This window comes from Glycine soja, chromosome 6, assembly GCF_004193775.1.
Source record: "Glycine soja cultivar W05 chromosome 6, ASM419377v2, whole genome shotgun sequence".
NCBI classification, from domain to species: domain Eukaryota; kingdom Viridiplantae; phylum Streptophyta; class Magnoliopsida; order Fabales; family Fabaceae; genus Glycine; species Glycine soja.
The window spans coordinates 8780909-8805548 of NC_041007.1; the positions used below are offsets into that span (position 1 = coordinate 8780909).

A 24640-nucleotide genomic window follows, 5' to 3' on the forward strand; every position below is an offset into this window, starting at 1 on the left:
GTGGATAGTTATCATGGATCCAGGTATTTGCTCTAATATTTAATAATCAAGCATGTTGTCGATCTTAGAACTTCTGGTGTATTATTTTGGATTGTGAGAATTTGATGTTTTCTAGTGGTTGTTATTCAATGGATCTTAATCTTTTATTAGTTCAACTCCCATTTACTGAGTTGAAAGTTATCAAAATTAACCCTTCACAAAAGCAAATATAGTACTTCACTCATCCATTAGGGAGAATCGATTAGGTTATTTTGAAGAGGTCATTTTCATCATGTTTAAATATTTGAATGAGAACTCAATTTTACATAAACAATATATCAAATTTATTTAGGGCTTGTCTTGATCATCATCTTGCGATTAAACCCCTAAAATTTTATGTATATTCATTGAGTCACTAAAGAAAATTCTAATTTCTTCATTTGATGCAAAGATCTCAAAATCCTCCTATCCTTATCATTAGAAAATTCCAATTTCTTCATTTGATGCAAAGATCTCAAAATCCTCCTATCCTTATCATCAATTGATGTAGGGGTTTTCTTTATTGCTTCGAAGCGACCATAACCTTGCTTTTTTTAAAGATTTTATAGGATACATTAAGATAATTAATTGCATTTACAAAAAACAGTAATGCCAAAATTTGAAGGTTGGTCACATGTAATATTTCAAAGTCAATGGTCCCAAGAATGTGTCTGGATTGTTTTATTTTGGATTTTGTATTGTAAATGAAATTGATAAAATTTGTACTTTGATAGGAAAAAATGGTTTTGGCATCACAGTGAGTAGTATTTGTTGGTCCATATTATTTTGATTCTACTAAAATTAGAGTTAAGTATTAGGCCGTATTAAGAGAGTATTAATGTTAAAAATAAAGAAAAAAATAATTGTCAAAATTTATTTATTTAATAATTATTTCTTATTTTGGAAAATTGGGAGAGGGGCTGTTTGAAGCCCATAAAATATTTCAAGTATTAATCTGAGATTAATTAATAATTTTCAATTCTACAATATTACTTCTTTGACTTGAATTCTCTATTATTCTCTCTCAAAAGTGTTATTTAAGCCCATTTTTTATTTATTTATTGGAGCATTATATAATTTTGTGATAATTTTTTTAAAAGTAAATTAACTAACCATTAAAATTTTGTGAAATTACAACCCCCGACTATTATCTACTTGTATACCCCTTAATTTTAAAAACATTGCTCCGTGCTCTCCTATAAGGTTACTGTAAACGTTAAAAAGTACGAATGTTTGTATAATTTTACAAAACCGAGTGATTAATATAATTTACTCTTTTTATTATGTTTATTATTATGTAGTATATTGTTTATTCTTTATTTTTTTAGTGTTTTTTTTATGTAATATATTGTTTATTCGTTATGATTTTTTTTATCATGGGTTTATTGTTTATTCATTATCACACTCGAGTGTGTTTTTAATCCCATATGAGAAACTAAAATTATAAGTAGCTATAGAAGTAGAGGAGGTTCATAGAACTAGAAGGGATCTTGCATAACAAATGAAACAGGATCAATTATCACTAACTACATCTACATTATAACAAGGGAATTCAGTAGTCACAAGAATCATCATAATAGAAATGCCGTATAAAGGGAGGAATACAAATTTATGAGGTGGGAGTTAAATATATATAATTTATATGCTCGGTGGATCTGATGTCGAGAGCACGATCCCTTTCAGAATTACTACGACTGTCATAAAATCTGTACACGTCAACTTTACAGAAAAAACAGGTGATTCCCTGATCTTCCCTTGTATGATTACAAGGAATGCTTCCGTTTAGTCCTTCCCACAAGTGTGTCAAAAAAACGGAATGCATATACCCCTCTAATACAAATGCAAGAAATGCTCATCCACTGTACAGTTTACTCTCAAGGAATGTACAACAATGCTAACAAAACTTGCCCCCGCCAGAACAGAAAGCAACATTCTGCAACAATTTCAGTGACCGGAACCCTATCTCTACATTTTGCCATTCTCAAATAAAACTTCCCCACTCGAAGAAAAATAGCACGGCATTGAATATTATGGATGTCAGCCTCGAAGGAAAAATAAATAACCAGGCTGGGATCCAACACTCTACCTGTCATGCTCCACTGGTTCACTAGCATATACGTCCTCGTCAGAGTGCTTCTCATTTGACAAGCAATCAGCAGGAACATATGCATATCCTTTAGGTAGCATTGAATTCTTCATAGATGCTTCATCTGACGTCATAACAAGCTCTTTTCCGAATCTGTCGGAATGCTGTAATAATTACAAATAAGTTGATGACCACATTAGAACTTGTCCCACTCAATCCACAATTCACTAACCCCACATACTAGATATTTCAAAGTGAAAAATGAACAATATGAAATTGGGCATTGAAGTTTTTGTCATTACTCACATTTCTAGATTTGGATATCCATCCACCTTCATCTGAAATATTACGTGATGCAGCAGTTCTATGAGGAACCTTCTTGCCAGAAAATTGCAATCTATCTGGAATCCTGTGGTTGAATCGACTTTGAGAGGTTGAGCAGTCATCGTCCAATTTTGAGTCTGTGTCCATAGATATGGCGACTCTGACACGGCGCTTAGCAGAAACTGAACTGTCCACAGTAACATCATCTGATCTTTGAAGTGGTTCACTGCATGATCTGTATCCCTCTGTGTTCCCTTTAAGGGACGTTGTAGCTGATTCTGAACTACCATCCGGAAGGATGAAAGGGCTTCGAACCAGCACGGACCTAGCAACATGATCTCTTTTAAAGGCCAGTATGTCATGTGAACATAGTACCAATTCCCTCTGCAAATGTCCACAAGACCAGAAGTTAATAATCAAAATGGTTATGCAGGACAATGTGTATGAAAATCCAGACATGAGAATCTACAACCTAACTGAAAATGCTACATGGAGATTCTGTATATCACTCTGGAAAGTGGAAATGACACAATTGAATGTCATCAATAATGCAGTGCCGAATGGAGGCAAGCCACTTGAGCCTTGATTTTGTTGAGTATTAGAAGAACAATGAGATTCTTATCACAGAAATATGACAACTCATTACCTTTATTTTTTCACGTTTCACAATTCTTTCACAAAGGAGACGTAATCTCTCTAGTTCAACCTGTTTCAAAAGTATACAGAAAGAATCAATTTATTTGATAAACTTTGAAAGAGAGATAGTGTCACTTACAACTAGCAGAGATTTCAAAACAGAAGTGATCTCATGCACTTATTAATATAATACACAATTGTCCACAAAGCACTTATTAATATAAGAGTGAGACTGTTCTCAACATTTTGTATGACTAACTAAAAAAAAGATAAATGATACACAAGTTCAGACTTCAAAGACCAAAAAAATACAACTTTAGTTTGTTCCATAAAAAAAAAAACAATTGTACGATAATATTAATTCATTCTATTCACTACTAGATATCAAAACATATAGCCTTAATAAGGGAGAGGCCCCATTAAAGTGTAAAAGAAAACATTTAAGTAGTTAGAGGTGGTTACTAATCATTTCAGTTGTGCTGAACCATGGAGTGACCTAATGCTATATCTGAAGACTCTACATCAAAAAGTTAAAATTTTAGAGTGGAAATTTAAAAAAAAATTATGTTCTCCAGTCTATTATTTCTTTAATGCCAAGCACTTTCATGCTCAACCAGCTTGTCATTTGTTACAAAACTATGCCACTGTATCCTATGCCCACAACAATAGTTTGAAAAGATATTTCCAACCCCATAAAATTTTCAATTCCCTCACCAAGGAGACTCAACAATCTCATTACTTGGTTTAACTCAAGATTAAAATATGCAGAAAATGACACCACCACACCATTACATCATATTTTGGCTGACCAACCAATCCAAAATTAAAACCAACCCAAAATCTTTATCAAACAGAATTTAGACAGCTCGATATTTTAAGCAAAGTCTACAAATAAAACATTCCAAATTCCAAAGAAAGTGTATTCTATTATCAAGCCATGCAAAAAATGAGGAAGTGGGTTAAAATATGGGAAGTGTCTCACCCTAATTTGCCTGATACTTTTTAACTCTTCAATTCCATGTTTTTGAGTTTCAGCCTGAACAAATGAGGACCACAAACTAAAGATACCATCATGGTAGACAAACAAAGGAAATTTTATTACAACAGACCAAATCAAACCTTTGCCTTCTGCTCCAAACTATGTTTTTCACAGTAAGCTTTGTGTTGAGCCTTGCCACCAGTAGTCCTCACATTCATGTACAAACCAGCACTTCTAGCACAGGATGGATGGAATGTGGTCTGACAATGGCCATAGCAACACTGCATTCACCATTTAAACATTAACTTGTCAATCAGAAATGTTAAATCCAAAAGCTTGCTGATTGAACTAAGGGGTAGAGAAGAAAAATCATTTTTGATGTTTAAATTACCTTCATGCATACACCATGCTTGTGGTGGCAGATGCAACAAATGTCAACTCCTTTTGGCAAAGTTTCCTGGCATTCAACAATGTAACAGATAGGTGTTAGAAAAGACAATTAAATGCATCAAAGTAGACACGCAAGAGCAAGGAGGTTGGAACCGAAATAAGGAATTCCGTTTCACCAATGTACATACCATTCCTTCAACAGCATTTATTTGTCCTCTTTTGAATGTAGACTCAAAAACCCACTGGTACATATTGCAAATACAAGGAAGTTAACACTTAGCCAAACTTATGTTTCAAAGGAAGAAAGAACAATCCCACAGTAATCAAAGTAGAATAATTAACCTCAGCACAGAAGGCATGAACCCATTGACCATTAGAAGACTTCCTAAAAGCACCAGTAGTACCACCACAGAGAGCACATTCTGCAACAGGCTTCTCCCAGAAATTGATAGCAGATGCCCCGGAGCTTCTAGATGACAAATCTTCACATAACTCACAGTACCATGGACCTGTTGTTTCTTTCACACTACGGTAGCAATCCAAGTGCACCGAAACCTGCAATAGGAAAACAATTACTATGGAACATAGATCAGAAAAACAAAAACATGGAAAGAGACAAGAGCTGAGTCCTGAAACCTTGCAACCAGAGCAGACTAGGATAGGGTTTAAAATAAACTCTGATCGTCTGCAAATATCGCATGATTTACAATGCTCCTTAGACAAATCGGAGGTTGGCATGCAAAAATCCGAATATTTCTCTGACGAAGTTCTTGTCACAGCTACTCTTGAAAGTGTCTCTTTGGCTCGAGACATCGGCTGAGAACAAGCACCGGTTCTTCCATTTAGAGTATCCAATTTTAACAAATTCTGGAAAAAGGTCATATTCTGTTGTCAATATAATTAGCTAATTATTAGAGAGAGAAAATAAAGCATCTAACCTCTTGTTGCATTGATTCATCTAAGGTGTCTTTCCGGAGAGCCCTAGTAGATGCTGCCGCAGCAGCAGTTGCAGCAGCCAACACTGCCTGTGCTTCTTTGTGCTTTCTTTCTTTTCTGCCTTGCTTTTTTGCCTCTCTAAGATCACGCAGATATTGATTAACAATAACATCATCCCATCTTTGTTGATGTGCCTTATCAATCTCGTGTGGCAAACTCTTGGCAACACTGTAGATTAAGTTATCTGTGATTACAAAATCAAGAACAGTTAATGATGGCTCAAATTTTGAATGTGGGATACAAGAAACAATATTAGCAACTTCAAATTAATTTTTAAAAAACAAGTGCGATGAGAAATTAGGAAAGAATGAGGACACACCAATATGCCTCTTTTTTGCAACTGCATTCTGCAATAATCTATGCTGAAAATAAACAAGTTCCCCCTCCAATTCATCTTGTGGAGAAAATTCCAAAAGTCCCATTTTTCTAGCCCTAACCAACTGCTCCATATTTACTTCATCAGGCTTTGAAATATCAACGCGAGTTAAATTCTGATTTTGGCTGCTTGAGCAGGCACTAGCCCGAAAGGATTCAACCAAAGAAGAATTTCCCTCATCACTTGAACCTGCTAAGAGGAATTTATTAGCCTATTTCAAAGAACATATAAGAAAACACTAAGGATCCCTTATGTGGTCATTCTAATTTTCCAAACACATAAAAAACTATTAATTTATATTTAGGCATAATACCATCCCAACATTGGTTTTGATATATTCTGAGAATTGGGTTTTTTAGCATAACTTATACCCAAATATTATATAAACAGGTTATACATACTCCGGAAATTAGAACGACCATACCAAACATCTCTTAAAAATATTCAAATCTATCTTACATATAATGTCCTCCAAGGGCACCCCATCACGAATCTGCAGCAATTTCTTGTTGATGTATGGATGAATGTAACTAGAGATTGCATCCTTCTTTCTGCATATCAAATAAATGAAACTTGGTTTTAAAGGAGAATACCAACCTATGTAAGTCATATCAAAGGATGTCTACTAACACATAATGAGAGACAGAAAGCAGTACATGCTACAAATAACAAAAATATCCACTTTGAAAAGCTCACATGAAACCAAAATCAGGTGGTTCTGAAGCAGAATGAACAAGACAGTGATCAGAAAGCACAGAAGCATTTTGCAAACAAGCAGTAGAGTTGCCTGCTGAAACACATCCAGAAGCATTGCCTGCAAAATGAAGCTACACACTTTTAAAAACACTAAATAGGAAGAGAAAAAACACATCAACTCAATATAGGAATAAAAAATTCCATAAGTACTTATAGAAGTAGCTCACACATATTTACAGGCAAAAACATATCAAAATCCTTAAAAATTAAACTTTTCACCAAACAAAAACCATGCTCTTTCTTTTAAAAGAGAAAGAATAGAAGGGGGAAGGGATTTTCAAAAGAAATGCCCATATACTAGTAACTATTGAATTCTTAAAAAGAAAGGGAAAAATTTAAAGCCATACCTTGAACTTCATGAAAAATATCCTCAGACTTGGTTAAGTTCTGCATGAAATAAAATAAAGTTAAACAAAATGATGTTTTTTTTTTTTCCAATTCTGGTTTCTGTGGAGCAGATGCAAAAGGAAAGCACTCAAAACTGTAACGTAAAGACAAACTAAATTTTATTGAGCAACTTGGTTGCCAAAAGTATTTGGAAAATAAATTTCAGAAATAAAATTACCATTTCAGTTGCATTGGGAATGGATGCTTCATTATAATTGGTTGGATTGTCACAGTCAGACTGACCTACTCTGCACATGTCCACCGGCATCCCATTCTCACCAATAACCCCCTCAGATGAACATATCACTTTGTTATCCTTCAAAATCCTAATGTTACTGGTGGTTCTTCTCCTGGGCGGAACTGACTTAACAGCAACAGGATCCAACAAACCCGAATCTGATATTGGTAAAGTGTCAGAACCATCTATGGCTTCACTGTCGTTTTTGGATGCATTGGCTGGTTTGAATTTAACTTTTAAACCCTTCTGAAATGCATTAGTATATACATGGGCTTTTAGCCAATTGACTATTTTGTGTTGGACATCAGGGGCCATATAAGCTTCCTGCAAGGATTAAGTTTGGGATATAAGACTAAGAAACAAATATTATGCTAAGAATAATCATTTTTCCACAAAGTGTACATGACAAATTTTAAGCATTACATTGGTATTTGCAGTTAATGTATCTGGTGAAATGCCAATTTCCAATGCTACGTCTTTTACATCAACTTTTCCTCGATCAATCAACTGCCAAAGAGTGAATGCCAATTTAAAACAAGCAGAGGATAAGATCAATTGTTTAGAAAATTACAGTTTTATCCAAAACAAATACACGTATGGATATACTTATAATGCAGAATACCTTCTTCAAAACAAGTGCAAAACTGAGAGAGTCAGATGCATCAACATTCTCATTGGCTCTCCCTACCACTCCAACATCTTGTTGGGGCACAGCACCACATCCCAACATGTCGTCATGAGCACTTAACCTGCAATCAGATAGTCCTCCATCTGGCAGTTCATCATTATGGTTCAGTTTGTCAGGACTACTATCAGAGGCTAATCCTCCATTCCTGCAATCTTTCAAGCTCTGTTCACCACTCACTGGCAATGCCACTGGAAAGCCATTGGCTTCTGAAATATCATTCGTACCTGCGATAGAGCCTTTCAATGGCAAGATGCTTCTATTTTCTGGTAGATCTGAGTGCTTCAAGCAAAAAGCCCGCAACTCAACCTGACAAAGCATGACACATAACAATCAACTCCAATAGCACTACAGTTGAAACACTTGTGACTTAAAAAACAGGGGTCATTGGCAAATTAGAAACTATTCCGACATTAATATTCAACATCTTGTTTAACTTCTTTTTTTTTACGTTCTTTCTGGATTCTTGGAAAGGGAAGTGACTTTGCCCAGAAACATACAGATTACTCACATTATTGTTACCATACTTTGCCCAAACCTCCATCCTATGTCTAGCTTCCCTTGCACATAAAGGATGGAAAGAAGCTCTGCAGCTTCCTGAAAATACCACATAGAAGACATGACTTGCAAGTTACAAGAATTTGAGGAGTGTAATATAGTTAAGAATACAAACTTACAACTACAACTAATACATGATCAAAAGGAGCATATCAATTGAAATGTCTACTATTGAGATTTGAGAAACAGTAGCAGCAGCACATCACACAAGGTATGGCAGTACCACAAAACCTTAATTGAACATGACACTTAAAAGCAACAACAACAAAGTCTTATCCCACAAAGTAAGGTTGAGCTACGTGGATAGCATGGCACCATTGGGCTGAATTAAAGACCACTTTCTCAAAATATTATTCACAATAAAATCCCTATTAATAACTCCCTCCAATATTCTTCTTGGTCTGCCTATATCCCTTTTCACTCAGCTAAAAATCATGCTCCCACACCTATGGTCTCGTAGCCGGTCTCAAACCTAGGAAAAGGAGAAGTATTGTGTTCGACCCTCGACAACAAATGAAAAACTGTCAAAATCCCAAACATGGATCATTCACGACACTTAAAAATAAACATTAAGAAAAAGTGAAAAGCTGCAAATTCATGTTCCCAGTTCAGAGAATACTATGTTTACAAGACTGAATCCCATATCCTATATTGCAATAGATCAAAACATCAACTTATGAAACACTAGTCTGCAGCAGTTAATGTAGTCATTTTAAAGGCCTGATCAACTAGCTTTCAAGAACAACACTAGTGGGCTCCCATGGTTTATATATTGCGTAGTTGATTTTATATGAGTTTGCTGTCACAAAAGCAGAGATTGAGACTTGTATCTATTCAAAATCAAAGCTGAACAGCAATTGAACTCTTTCTCACCAGCAAATAACAAGACAACCAATGCTCTATCTTGCCACAGAATAACAAGCCAAAGTATAATCAGGTTGGCAAAAAACTTGAAGCTGCTGAAGATGTTTTTTTAAATAGAGAAACTCATTATCTTATTTTTTTGTTAGAGCAGATGCACTACAAATTCTGTAATGCCCACATTCAACCTTCCTATAAAGGAGGAAAGCTGGGCTTTTGGACCCAAGGTTCACTGCCAACAAGAATATGGCAAGGGGAAACACATACTTGACAATATGACAAACGCGTTCTTATCTGCTTAAAAAATGATCTGAAATGCACCAAAACATATGCACGACAGAAACAAGAAACAGAACTAGAAACTACCAGGGAAGAAAAGCAATTTCAGAAACATCTAATTTCCAATCTAGCTTAAAAAGTAGACCAAGAGCCAATTTCATATTCATAAACAGAAAAGTCAATTGAATATCACCAGAAGCAGAGTCCCCCACCCCTGCTCAAATCTCTACCCCAATTAAGCATGCTGGGTAATTAAAAGAGAAACAGCAAAAGATTCTTAATAATCCAAAGTTAACAGACATTGGCAACTAGCATGTACATCCCCAAGAAAACATCACATTTCAGTCTTCAGTTTCTCCTGAAATCACATTGAAGTGGAAAACATGAACAAAGAAAAGTGTGCATAAGACATGAAGAAGAACATGGACCTATTTAAATACTACTCACATTAATCATTAATAACAATTTTCTTGAGCCATGAAAAAAAAAATCAACTACACAAAAGTGATTTCAAAATCTTACGTAGCATATTTCAATTACAGAATAGGCACAATCAACAAGTCAATTGTCCAAGTCAGATACTACTGAGAATATGAAATATTCAAAAAGAAGGATTAGGATAGGCAGTTTAAGAATGAAATGTATAAACCTGTGTTGAGAGAAATGGAAAGAATATCATGTTTCAACTAAATTTAACAATTTTTCAGGGGCCAGTGACATTATAGAACAAAATAAAACAAGAAGCACAGAATTAAATACATAGTATGTTTTTCAAGAAGACAAAGAACATGAATAAATCCCCAGACACTTGTACTCTTGAAAAGGCATGCCATATAATAAGACTCTAATGTGGAACCAAATCAATATTTTAAAAATAACCATTCATATCAGACTGAATAGTTGATGTTCATCAATTTTAATCAGCATTTTGAATTTCAAAATTCTTAGCTTTTTTTTATTACTTGATCAGTATGAGAATATACCATTGTGGAGCACAATTTCGTGCAGATGTACTGCAAAGATATTAAAATGTATGGTCTGCACCTTGATAAGTTGATAACTAATCTATAAAATAGAGAAACTGTACAATGATGAGAGTAAATTGAGCTCATTTACACTACACTTAATTTAATACACGAAGAAACCCAGCCATGGAATTACCAGCATACAAATCAAAGAGCAACAGACAAATACCAAATTATGTGACTTCAAAACATTGGAGTGCAAAGCCAAAAAATCAGAAAGTCTAATAGACACACATTCAGCCATAGTTTCAAAAACAATGCAATACTGGCCTAAGAAATGAAAAATGCATAGTACAGTAAAGCAATGAAACATACCATGGCTACATCGAACACATGCACCACACTTTGCTTTGCAAACACTACACATTAGTTTCTTTCGGGTTTCCTTGATTTCTCCCACATTCATAACAGGTTCCATCTTCTTCAGATCATCTATATAAACCTCAGGCATCCACAGAGAGCAAAACAAGTGCACAAATGGGACCAACCCCGCACCTTCTGCGCTGCTATTAACTGGCTTTAATGCGCCACCCTTCTTTGGGCAAAGAACACAAGGATTCGACGATTCATCAACATCAACCTTTTGCTTGCACCAGGAACACATCCAAGTCCCATCTACATCATCATCATACACACCATAGCACTTTCGGTGAACTACCACTTTACAAGAAGCACAGACAATTAACCTATTGGAATCTCTGCTGGTGTCTCCCCTACCACAATAATGGCAAAACAGTTGGCCCTCATCACAAGGACAAGTCATTGAAACTTTCTCCAAACCAGCTTCAACACCCAAAAGCCTCCTTTTCTTGGTAGGGCGCTCAGAAGTCAAAGAAACCTTATTCCTACAACCTAAAAACCACTCTAAACTAACTGAAGAATCAGAAATGTCCTCACTCTTGTCATCCTGAGGAGGAACTTGTTCAACAGTAACATCATCAATTGCCTCAATTACCAACAATTCATCCTCATTTTCCACCACTTCACCACCCTTGTTTTCATCCTCACCCTTTTTTCCATCCTCACTACAAACTACTTCATTGAATCTTGGAACAGGCTCCATTCCATTCCCCCTATTACTAGTAACTGCATTGTACCTAGGAGCATTTCCCAGACACGGGATGGTGAAACAGTTCTGAGACATTAAACTAGAAATGCGAGAGGCCTCAAACAAGGTGTCAATATCAGCCACGGTCAAGTCCCTAAAGTACTGCTCCGTCTCAATCCAAATGTTAGAGTCCTCCGGCTTCTTCTGGTTCGCCCTATTCGACGATTTCCTCTTATTTGCGCCAGAATGAGACTTCTTGGGACGCCTCCTGTTATCACCCTGCCGGTTCAGCAAAACAGCCAAGCCACTGGGCAGAGTAACCGCAGCCGCGGAAGTCGACGTTTCTTCAGCAACATCGAAAGGCGAACGCTCCGCAAGCGATTTCCTAGCCTGGGACAAGTAGTCAATTTTGCAAACAGCAGAGTCGCGAGGGATTTCCGCCGGAAAATTAACCTCGCACCGTCTCTCCACGGCGGCGGCATCACCTCCCTCCGCCATACCCTCCCACGGGTGACATCGGCCCCCGGTCATCACCGGCAACAACAAAGTACACAAGAAGCAGAGCATTCCATCATATAAAATCCAAACCCTAGCGTAACGACGCAACCTAATAACCCTATCACGCGCGCACCAGAGAAAGGTAAAACGACAAAGCCTATCGCAATTTATTCGATTTCAGAGCGAATGAACGAACGCAAAGGGGAAGAAGAGGATAAGCCCCGTTTTCTAGGGTTAGGGTTCAGTTATCGATTGGGATCCGTTTTTTTAGACTTCGTTTCGTGCAGTTCTCTCCAAGGGCAGGGCAAGAGTGAAATGAGAGAGAATAAAAAAATTTAAAAAAGGAATAAATTAGCGTTTTATGCTCTATTAGTCATAGATATTTTTATAATAGGGTATCGTAGGTCACAAATTGACTCACATGATTCTCTAAAAAATATAAATGTGCATCTCACCGGTTACCTACTGTGTCAATCAGATATATAAGACTGAACTGACTCAAACAATAATACATTTTTTTTTTCTCATCACGTTATTGGTAATCTTCGTCGAGATTGAGCACACATAAAACAATAATACATAAAACAAAATGTTTATCTTTTTTTATTACATAGGATTAAAAATCAGATTTTAATTTTTATATTATACAAATATCTTTTTATTCTATATAATTAAAATTTATAACATAAATGTTTTAAAAATATAAATAAATATCTTTGAAATAACACTTCAGTTTCTAAATTACATATTTTTTGCAAATACCTTTAAAGATTAAAATAATAGAGAAATGCAATTAAGAAGATCAAACATACAAGTGAAAAAAAGTGACTTGAAATGGATGACAAAAAAGATAGATAATATTGTTGTAAAAAAAGATAGATAATATTAAAAAGTCTAATTAAGAGATAAGAGAATAAGTTTCAGCAAAAAAAAAAAAAAGAGAATTCAACTCCTTAAGTATGTTTTCTTATTTATGATATAACATTAGATATAAAACTTATATTTCATATTTGTAATGAATAATTTAAATGGTAGTATTAAGCTATTTATAACTATATATTAATAATTTTTAAAAATGAAAAAAGATAAAAAAAATATATAAAAATAAAAATTAAATAGTGTAGTTTTTTTGTGCTCAAGAGAAAAAATATTTGAATAGTTACATAAATTGTTTACGAAATACATATCTGGAGAAAAAAAATATTGAAAATATTTAATTGAGAGAGTGAAAGTCCTGTTTGATTATATTTTGTTTTTTTAGTTTTTGAAACTATTCTGTAAATCAATTTTCAAAAAAGAAATTGAGAAGAAAACTTTAAAAAAATAAATTAGTAGTTACGTTTTGAAAAATGTGTTAAAGATGAAAAAAAAAACGTGTTTATTAAATATAATTTTGTTATGATATATAGTATATTGTAGAAAAAACGAACATGAAATTCTAGAGGAATGTCGAGATATTTTAAATGAATCATATCGTAATTACGCTAAATCTGGTTATGGCATAATGTTTGATTAAATGAACATCATCTCATGTTAGTAAGATAACTTTGTGTTTCACATTCATGCTAAATATGTCTAATAACATTTCACAATCGTACACAATTTGGATTATACTGTCCTAACTTCTTTTGAATCGTCCATTGTTCTCCATCCATGGAAAAATTTCCCAGGCACTTTTTGAAGTCATCCCCTAAAGTTCCGTTTATGAAATTATTCCCTACAACCTTTTTTTTTTTTTAAGTTCTTAGCAAGTTCCTCCTCGTTTGCTTACTCAACTACTCTAACTTTTGTGTTGTGCGAATGTTTCATTGGAAGGATCACAGATGGAGAATCATGCATATGATAAACCCAACCCAACATGCGTGTATATGTTATATTCTCATATTTATTAAACTTTCTCACATTTGAAGGGAACACAAATGGAGAATCTTGTTACTTCTTACATTTTAACTTTAATTGTGTATTCTTTGCTTTCTTAGATACTTTTTTTATCTAATCAAATTTTATTCTCTTAAGCAATTAGTTTATATTTAATTAAATGACAAAAACTAAAATTCCATTCAAAAGTTTGTTTTAATTTTTCACATTAAATTTAAAATCTTAAAATTATAGATAGATTCTTATAATTTTATTCTAAAAATCACATGAATATAAATATATATTCATACAAATAACAAAAAATAAGGATATAAAGATAATTTATGATTAAATAACAATATAAATATATATATATATATATATATTATAATTAATGTATAATTATTGAACTCTTTAATTTAAGTATATGAAATATGAAATAATTATTCATTTTATAAGATTCAATTATTTAATTTATTAAAATAAAAAAATGATTAATTTAGTTAATAGTAATAAATTTACCTTAAATTCATTATTTTTTTTAAATTATTCTTATCACGAATATTTATCTCTCTTTTTTAATTATTTTTTAATTCATTATTTTTTTTAATAAAAAATATTTGTAGCCTAAAAATAATTAATAAAAAATAATATAAATGGAATCTTATAAAAAAAAATTACAATCGTTCTAAACTTGGTCTTGTAAATAGTATCAGAATTATATGTTACTGATACTCTTCTTTTCCCTTTATATCCTCATGTAATCGAACGTGTTAGTGAAATGGCCAATGCATAATAATTGCATATAAAAACTAAACAGTGTTGTTGATTAGGTGTGACAGAACAGCAGAAGGGAAGAAGATGGACTTACTGGAGTTATGGGCAATTTTCGGCCCCGGCGTCGCCGGCGCTGTCTTCGGCGCCGGATGGTGGATCTGGCTTGACGCCGTCGTCTGCAGCTTGGTCACCGTTCCCTTCCTTCACTACCTTCCCGGTGATTGCTCAATTTCTCATTTCATCTTTCTCTTTTTTAGTTTTATTAGGGTTTATATTAATCGATTTTGCTTTTTGATTAAAGGAATTTTCGCATCTTTTGCGGCTTTGATGTTCAATTGCGTTAGAAAAGAAGACATCGATTATTCTCCATATGACGAAGGCGAGTGGAGGTACTTAATTAATTGCCTTTTTTCTGTTATCTACCTTTAATTTATTTCGAATTAAAATCAACCATTCGATTTTCGAAGCTCTTAATTAATCAACCATCGGTAGGGTTTACTTCCTTGGTCATATATTGGAAGAAATTCTAGATTGACGATTCATCACGTTAATGTCTCGTAAGGTATAGGTTTTCTTAAGGTTGGACATGATCGTGGAGCGTTAGTGACTGGAGTGGTATTTTTTAAGTTAGTTCACTTTACATGAGTCTTGAACTTGTTATAAGTTAGTTAGAAACAAAGGAATGTGAATAATGTGATCATTCGCCAGATACTGGGTTTGCTCAACATACTCTCTATTTCTGTCTCTATGAACTATATTTCTTTTGCAGTGAATTTATGTTTCCTGAGGTATCAAGTAATTTTTTGAATAATTTTGCAAGAAATGTTGATGTTAATGTACTTGTATGTCTGGAGTGTGTTTGTGCATGTATGTGTCCAAATTATTAAATTCAAAGAATAATTGAGTAGTAGTATGCTTGGTCTTTGAACGTTACTGAATTATTTATATGGTTCTTTGTGTTTTTATTTGCTATGTTCATTACTTCGAAGATGCTATTTTTCTCTCAACATACTGATCACTAATTAAATGCTTTTAGTGGCAACACATGTTTGTCATTGTTACCCTTCCTCCATACTGCTATCAATGAGAATAGAAACACAATGCAGTCTTGTGTCACCTAATACACACTCAATTTAAATTTTGAAGTGCCAATGTTGAATTGTGAGGAGATATATGGTAATCATGTTACTGACTTAGGCTGTGCAAGCAGATAATGAACAACAACAACAACAATAACAAAACCATTTGCCACTACAAAGCAGATAAGCAGACATGTTATAAAAAATTATGTGCCTCAGGCATCACTATTGTATCTGATAGAGGAATGTAAACATGCAAGAATGGATAAAAATGAAGTATGTCTATGTCATTGATGCTTGTTGCACCTTGCATCAAGTTAACTAGACAAAGTAACTTGTGATGGTTGTATTATTTTTTATTCCCATTAGCTTAAGTCCTCAAGTGATAAGATTCACTTCCTCTTTATTGTTTTGGGAATTTATTTTAATCACTTGCTCTTTTTGACAGACTGAAGCTGTGGCTCTTCATTGCATATGTTGTATCCTTTGTTTCTTTAGCTGGATCAGCTGGCCTACTGATCCAAGATTCACTTGATAAATCTGCCCCTTCAGTTTGGACTGGAGTTGCAGGTGTTTTGCAGTGTGTTTTTGTCTTGATCAGGTAGGTGGTGTTTGAACAGTTTCTGATTCATTTATGCCCTCTTCATCCCTCTTGCTTCTCTTGAAAACCGATGCTATCACATAAAGTTATTTATCACTGTCTGAGAATTTCTTGTTGCCCCCAGTTGTGATACAAAGTACCTTGTTTTTGTAATAATTGAATAAATTATGTGTTGAAAACCTCAAAACCATAAAAACTGAAAATGTTAAAGAAATGTTCACAAAAGTGGATATTTAGAAAGCTCTTTCAAAATGATTGTCAAACAGATAGGCATTTCAGATTTCATTGGAAATGTGAACCTAACTTTTATTTCAATTGTCTATTTAGGATAACACAAATACACAATATCATTATCGTACCAATTTCTAAAGTCCTGATTTTAAACAATTTCCCCCAAAGAACTGCTTGAAAACGCAACCTAGTATACCTCCTATCAAGGTGCTTTTCTGAAATTGAAATTTGAAAGCATAATTGTGTCTCCCTCCCGATTCCATCTGTTAAAGATTGAAAAGGACCAATTTTTATGTTTATTTCAATTTTGAAAATAGTCTAGATTCTTTGTAGTACGAATAACCTCACTTTTTATTTCTTGTTCATTACTCATATTCTAATTCGAATTCATTGCATACAGTGGACTGGTATATTGGACTTCTCATCCTGAATAAGTTGCACCAAGATATGACTCGGAGCTTCAAACTATACCAGGTTATGCCCACCCATGTATTGTCTTGTTTGTTTTATGTGATGTTAAGTCGCTGGCTTCATGTAAATCAGTAAATGTAAATTGTGCTAACAATCTTGAGCCTCTGGGTAGATTTATCTCTCTTGTTTCGTATAGTTGATCAAGATCTATTACCAATTTCAGTCGCTTGGTGTTGACATCTATGAAGATTCCCCCCACCCCTCGTTTTCTCAGTAGTTTGAACTCACAGCATACAGGAAAGGAAACCCTTTATGGTTATAACTGAGAATAACTCTGTTGACTGCATCTATGTTTTTGACTAGAAAAACTTACTCGAGAATTCAGATTGGTTATGTACGAAAGTTTGTGTAAATAACATTATTCGCTTAACAGTTGCTTTTTCTTCTTTGAAAAAAATACATAAAAGGAAGGGGCCAAAGCCCGAGCAAAAAAATTAAAATTCCAGCTAAAGTGCTAAATGAGGGTATTGAAAGCTCATGCATACTCAGTTTGATACTGAGTATGCATGGACTTTCCACACCAGTTTTATGGAAGGGCAAAACAGATTGCGCAATCCGTAAGCTTCATACGGATTGTCCAATCCGTAAGAGGTTTACGGATTATCCAATCTGTATCAGTTTTATGGAAGGGTAAATGGGAATTGCTCTAGTTTGCTGGGTGTACTAGCAATTGTGGTGGGTGCGCGTAGCAACAGCCTGACATTTTGTGGATCTTATGTTAATTCATGTTCTGCTTAATGCACTATGTATAGCCATGGCCCATATCTATAAAATTAGTCTCAACATTCTTTCTTGATCATGATCATAGATTTGCAAGCACCAATTCTCTATGCATGAGCTCCACTTGTACGTTAGCAGAGGATATTGCATTCTTCAAACACGTTTTCATATTGAATCCCACCGGAAAATGTGCTAACTCACCCAGTAGTAGCTATTTCTTGACTCACTACTATGTTTGGAATTCAAACTAGGAGTTTAGTTGCTATTCTTGAAGTGCAGCTGCAATTATTGGTTCGCACCTATTTACAGTTACGTTAGTATTGTGGATAAACTGTAAGGGAAAAAAAAGGATAAACTTATGCGCAGTACCTATATCAAGCATCAAACCCAAGAAATAAAAGTAGTATAAAGACAATTTATGTGATAGTCTATCATTCAATTTATGTACCCCAAAAAAATTACACGTAATTTTATTTCTTATAACCCCTTCCATTTTCTTTTTCTTTTCATTTCTTTCTTTTTCATCATAATTTCTATTTCGTCTCATATTTCCCCCCCTCTCCTTCCTACTTCTCTTTCCACTCAAGATGGATACACCTTCAAAAAAGTATACAACCATAATTTTCAATAATCTTTTAAGGTCACTCTATTTTTATTTTTATTTTCTAAATGTTTCCTATTTTTTAAAAAATATTATTTCAAATGTTTGAAGCAGAAAGTATACTATTCTTATTATTTTCAAGTTAAAATTAAATTTTACTTTTAACAAAATTTTGAGGGTCAATTATACTTTTTTTTAAGTGTACAATGATGACAATCAAAATCAAACTCATACATACCTAAACTTTTTCACACTAGGCCAACTTTAGTAGGTCAGTTGCTTTAAATATGATATCTAAATATAATAAAAAATTTCTACCATTAGAATTCTATATACAAATTATAATAAATATGACGGCTAAATTATAATTTTGGTAACTTAGTTTTTCAAATTTATAATTTTGGTTATCTTAATTTTTAATTGTAATATTTGGTCTCCTAGTATTATAAATTGACGATTTTGGTCCTATAGAAAATTATTAACTAATAATTATGATTATTAAGACGGTTGACAAGGTGGTGACGATGACAATCATGGTGGTGACAATTATAACAACGATGAAGGTCGTGATAGAAAAGGTAGTGACGATTGACGACAATGGTGGTGGTGGTTGATGATGATTGTGATGACGATTATGATGATGACAGCGATAATCATGATGGTAATGTGTTAATTGACATATTTTAGGGAGTGATAATTTATATTTTCAAAAATTTATTTGTTGTTTGGTTAATCTTTTAAAGATTTGATGATATATTAAATTTTATTTATATATATATATATATATATATATATATATAGTGTGACTCCTATTAGAATACCAATCATCAAACGATTGAAATTAAAATATTTAAAATTTCAAATTAAAAATTAATATATCATCAAATCTCTAAAAGATTAAACAAACAACAAATTTATAAAGATCTCATTTATCATTCTCTAAAATATCTCAATTAATCCATCATCATCATGATTGTGCTACTACTACTACCATGGTCATCGCTGCAACCATTACCATAATCGTTGCCGCCATTACCATCATCACAATCACCACCACCTCTGTTGTTATTATCTTCGTCGTCATTGTCATTGTCACCTCCATGACCATGATTGTCACTATCACCGTCAACATTATCAATTGTCACTACCGTCATCATCATTGCTACTACCACTATCGTCGTTGGATAGTGATGGTGGCACTGATGACAATCATGACAATGATAGTGATGGCAGCAACGACTGTTATGACGATGATGATGATAATAATTATGAAGAAAATTAACAATAATTAAAATATTAGGACTTGATATGTTTAATGAATCTTTTAGAAATTTAAGGTTATATTATATTTTAATTTAGTTTTTTTAAATATTTAATATCAATTTCTCATAAAATAGTATTCTATACTACAATGTTGTAGACTTATATATTTTTTTATTTAATTTATATGATTTTGATTTACGTGATATGTGGTAAGTTATTATAAATCTTTTAAGTAGCTGATTAAATTTAATATATTGATTTTGAAATTACAATTTTATTTTTGGAGTTGTATTATTCATACAAAATTTTGAGTAACAATATTATTTGTATATATCTTTCTTTCTCTATCATTCACTACATCTCATTTTTGAGTAAAATTTGCGGAATGAATTATCATACAAATAACATTTCTCTAAATTTTTATACAAATAACGTTTCGTTGCTACCGTTCGTTAACGTTAAAATTGCTCTAATTTGTTTATACAAATTTGTCATCTTGTTATAGATCTTAAAGATTTTTTTTTTCTTGTTACAGTGACCGTTTCTATTACTTGTAACCCATGCCAGATTTTCTCTTACTCTCAATCTTATGAAATAATTAATCAATTAATCTACTTACGAGCATTTAAAAAGTTCAATACTTCGGTAAATGATTTAATAAAAAATCTTCTAACTCATTCATTAACAATTTTCAATGAATATTTTTTTAAAAGACTTTTTATAAAATAAACTTCAATATTTATACAAATTCTTGTATTGAACCATCATAGAGTTGATCACTCCTCTCTTTTTTTTTTTTATACCAAATGATGACTCATCTCTTAAACACATGTCTTTAACCAATAAACTTCAATATTTAATTATTTATACACACTCAGGTATTGTCAACGTTTTTTCGTTAAAAAAAAAAGGTATTGTCATCGTTTCTGTCCACTTGTAACCCATGCCAGTTTTTCTCCTCCTTTAACTCTTGGGAAATAAATGAATAATGTAACATAACGGATTAAATAAATATGGAATTAAAGTATAATAAATTCGTAGAAGATAAATCATTAATTACTTTATGAGTATTTAATTTTTTTAATACATCCATAAATTATTTAAAAAATAATCATCAAGAAATATGAATCCTAATTAATTTGAAGTTTGACCGGAAGATAAATCTGACAAAAAATTATGAATTCAACTCGATAATTCCAACAGTGTTAAACAACATAATTAAAAGAGAGAAGACTCACTTAAAAATGATTTGTTAAATTTTATTGTAAAAATTTATTATCGATAAAATTAGTGAATACTTTATATTTATCTATAACAAAGGAAACAAAAATAATCTAATCCGTTCATTAACTATTTTTATGAATATTTAAAAAAAATATTTTTATGAAATAAAATTCAATACTTATACACATTCTTGCATCGAACCATCATACTGTCATTGAGTTCCCGAGTTATATCTTAAACACTTGCGTCTAACCAATAAACTTTGGACTACTTGATCGAATGAATTACAAAACATGTTAGATGGTTTATCATCAATTTAATCACAAATGTTAATTCAATTCAACCAATCTATTAATTTTTATTTTTATAATTAGATGAGCTGGTTAGATTTTTTTTTTTTGGAAGACAGCTGGTTAGATTTATAAATAGGTGGATTAGATAATTAATGGATAAAAGAACTGAATTGTCACTCATATGAAAATGTGGTAAAAAAATCAAAGCTAGCTAAATCCTTTTATTTTAATTTATTAAAGAATTTGTCATTTTGTTATGAATCTACAGAGGTATATTTTTCTACCTACTATTAATTTGACCATTTCTGTTTATTTTTAATTATTGTCAAACTTTTTCCCACTTTCAAACTTCTGAAACAAAAGGAAAGAAATCCATTTGTATGATAAAAAAGGAAAGCAATCGAAAGTAAATCCATTTGATTAGGGAAAATTTATTTTCTTAAAAGAATTACGTAGTACATTGTTTTCCCGAATACCACCACAATTAATCTTTTGAACTAAATGCCCCACTTCATTTATACTATCGATATATCTTTTTTTTTATATATATTTGTTTAGAAATACCAGTATCTTACATTCTCAAGCAGTCTATAAAAGAGTGAAGATTTTATAAATGCGAACCAGAGATCATCACTAAATTAATTTATGCGAGTATTCATTTCAATTATCAATCACTTATCTTTTTTCTGTTCCTATTTCCCTCTCGGTGTTTACAGCAAGAGAGTTGTTCACAAAACCTTCCCCAATTTATAATCTCTAAGTCAGTATATACGTAAACAACAACATGGACTCCAATGTCGGTTTAGCGCTGTTCGTTATGACAACGATTCTACTAATTCAACAGTTTCCCCTTACAAGTAAGTTCCACAAACAATTATCTGTCTGTGTTGATTTCAGTTTACTATACTCCAGTTTGCTTGAAAAATACTTCCTTGCACTTTTTTTTGGGATAAAAATAGCCTTGTTTGTTTTAATGTGAATTTTTATGGTTAGATTAATATATACATACATAATCCATTCAAATTAGGTTTCATGGTACAAAATTAATCCTTTTTATTTAAAACGAACAAAATTTACATCATACAAGAGGAAATAAAGTTAGAATGTAGTCGGATGAACGCTTACAAACTTATCATATTGATATATTATTTATTTTTTTTAGATAATTATTTTAAAAATTAACAAATTTATTATGTATTATCATTTATATTATAATTTAGTGCAAAAATTATATTTTCTCACAAGAGACACATTAATTATTTGTATTTCTCACATTCTTGGGGGAAAATGTGTTTGTTTTGCTGATCAAAATGCTCAAATGCTAGTTGAATCCAATCCAGCAAGGTACATATATGTGTGTTTGGTTTGTTGGCAGCGCAAGTATCAAAACTGTTGAACGGAAAAATATGTCAAATGAATAATGTTTTAGTTCACTCAACCATAAATCAAACACACTATTTATTTTTCATTTCCGTATGAGTGCATTTAAAGTTGTAAAACCTTAGAAGTTAAAACCAAAACACACTTTGTTACGACACTATGGCGTTCAAAAAAAAATGTCATCCTTACTTTTATTTTGTGCTATATATATTCATTAATTGTATTGTAGGTGCTCAATCAATCGGTGTGAATCTTGGCTTAACTGGAGACAACCTTCCTTCCCCAAAAGAAATTGTGGAACTCTACGAGAAATATCATATCAAATTCATCAGAATCTTTGAGCCAAGGCATGACATTCTTGAAGCCCTTCGAGGTAAACCTTTGGTGCTTGTCATTGGCACAAAAGATGAAGACGTACAAACCATAGCACAGGACCAAAACGCAGCCAACACATGGGTCCAAACCAATGTCATTCCATACATAAAGGACGTTAATTTTCGGTACATAATCATAGGTAACGAGGTGACACCAGGGCCTATAGCAGCCTACGTTGCAAAGGGTATTCAAAATATGATCAATGCACTCACCAATGCTGGCATACACAAAGACATTAAGGTATCTGCAGTTCTTAAAGGTACTGTCTTAGCATCTTCTTATCCACCTTCAGCTGGAACATTCACCAATGAAACAACCAACATTATCAAACAGATTGCAACAATTTTGTTGCAACATGGTTCACCCATGATGATCAACTCGTACCCTTACCTTGCATATTCCTCTGACCCACAACATGTTTCTCTTGACTATGCACTCTTTAAGTCAACAAGCCCTGTGGTCACTGATGGGAGTTACAAGTACTACAATCTGTTTGATGCCATGCTTGATGCTTATCATGCTGCTTTTGAGAAGATTGGTGTGTCGAACCTAACACTTGTTGTGTCTGAAACTGGTTGGCCTAGTGCGGGTTATGAGCCTTACACAAGCAAATTGAATTCTCAAGCTTACAACAAAAACTTGGTGCAGCATGTGAGAGGAGGAAAAGGGACACCAAGGAGGCCAGACCAGAGTTTGAATGTGTTCATTTTTGAAATGTTCAATGAAGATCTTAAGCAAGCTGGAATTGAGCACAACTTTGGAGTCTTCTATCCCAATAAGAAACCAGTGTATCCGTTGTTTTAATTTGGGTTCAATGCATTATGTCATGCTGATTTGTTAGTCATGTCCAACCTTTTATCTAAATTTATATAATGAAATATATTATATCTTAATTTAGCTTGCTTATTGGAACAATATTTCTCTTCTGGAGTAGTATCCTAATAACCCACTTTGATAAAGATGTCTCACCGCCCACTCTGTCCAGGTGGACCGACTACTATAGGAAATCACAACCAAAAAGTGGATATAACGAAACACGTACATGACCCCTATGAGACTCACACATGATGTTGTTTAACTAATTTTTCCGCCTAAACTTATGTATATAAGTTGGTCTTAGGTATAAACTGTCTCTAACTTTCATTATCAATTCTTTCCCTCACAAACACTAGCTTAAGCGTCAAAGTGTTTATAGGTACTCCACCATTGTTGTGTCACAATCTCCGTCGTGCTCCACTGGCTAGCTTAGCCGATGTATTTGTATTAATGAACTAAAGTATTACTTGTTGGACTTTTAAATTCATTGTTGGATGTATTTAGTGTTTCATGTATTTAGATGTTTTATTGGACTAATTGGTTGCTATCATGATTATGTTGAAATGTGTGTGGAAAGCATCTTTTGGTAAGGAAAGTGTGATTCAAAACTCTTTGGTTTAATGTAGAGTAGAGTATGAATGCTTGCACTTGCTTTGCAAGAAGTGTGGTTTCTATGACCATACAACGAGGAGTTGTGCAAAGCATATGGTGGTGCAACAGGTGAGGACAACTGAGCAAAATTCTACCACTGAAGGATGTAGACTCGAAAAGGAAAGTGTTAGCCATGCAAACCCTAAGGCTAATTTGGTGGC

The 24640-nt window shown here is 33.1% G+C and overlaps 3 protein-coding genes across 7 annotated transcripts; 2 read left to right on the plus strand and 1 right to left on the minus strand.

Annotated features, from left to right (window-relative positions):
* Positions 1-1508: 1508 nt before the first annotated feature.
* Positions 1509-12480, minus strand: LOC114415367. 4 transcript variants are annotated; one of them, XM_028380013.1, is made up of 20 exons: positions 10910-12480; positions 8383-8468; positions 7809-8180; positions 7610-7693; positions 7127-7510; positions 6909-6948; positions 6502-6619; positions 6265-6356; positions 5749-5997; positions 5372-5613; positions 5070-5300; positions 4776-4988; positions 4622-4675; positions 4435-4500; positions 4184-4324; positions 4047-4100; positions 3075-3134; positions 2901-2938; positions 2411-2812; positions 1509-2268 (listed from the first exon to the last, which is right to left on the minus strand). In XM_028380013.1, the coding sequence occupies exons 1-20, from the start codon at positions 12207-12209 to the stop codon at positions 2235-2237; spliced, it is 4260 nt and encodes a 1419-aa protein (XP_028235814.1). In that variant the 5' UTR covers positions 12210-12480; the 3' UTR covers positions 1509-2234. The 4 variants fall into 4 exon arrangements, with proteins under 4 accessions (XP_028235814.1, XP_028235815.1, XP_028235813.1 ...); XM_028380014.1 differs by lacking the exon at positions 2901-2938 and having other exon boundaries at positions 7809-7957; positions 8099-8180; positions 10910-12479; XM_028380012.1 differs by lacking the exon at positions 2901-2938 and having other exon boundaries at positions 5749-5994; positions 10910-12479.
* Positions 12481-14764: 2284 nt separating this feature from the next.
* LOC114415369 (transmembrane protein 50 homolog) lies at positions 14765-17531 on the plus strand. Of its 2 annotated transcripts, XM_028380016.1 has the most exons (5): positions 14765-14991; positions 15076-15163; positions 16302-16454; positions 17086-17159; positions 17320-17531. In XM_028380016.1, exons 1-4 carry the CDS (start codon positions 14859-14861, stop codon positions 17117-17119), a joined length of 408 nt encoding a protein of 135 aa, XP_028235817.1. In that variant the 5' UTR covers positions 14765-14858; the 3' UTR covers positions 17120-17159; positions 17320-17531. The 2 variants fall into 2 exon arrangements, with proteins under 2 accessions (XP_028235817.1, XP_028235816.1); XM_028380015.1 differs by having other exon boundaries at positions 17086-17526.
* A 4277-nt stretch (positions 17532-21808) lies between these two features.
* LOC114415370 (glucan endo-1,3-beta-glucosidase-like) lies at positions 21809-23909 on the plus strand. Its single transcript, XM_028380017.1, has 2 exons — positions 21809-22114; positions 22867-23909. Exons 1-2 carry the CDS (start codon positions 22042-22044, stop codon positions 23814-23816), a joined length of 1023 nt encoding a protein of 340 aa, XP_028235818.1. The 5' UTR covers positions 21809-22041; the 3' UTR covers positions 23817-23909.
* Positions 23910-24640: the final 731 nt, after the last annotated feature.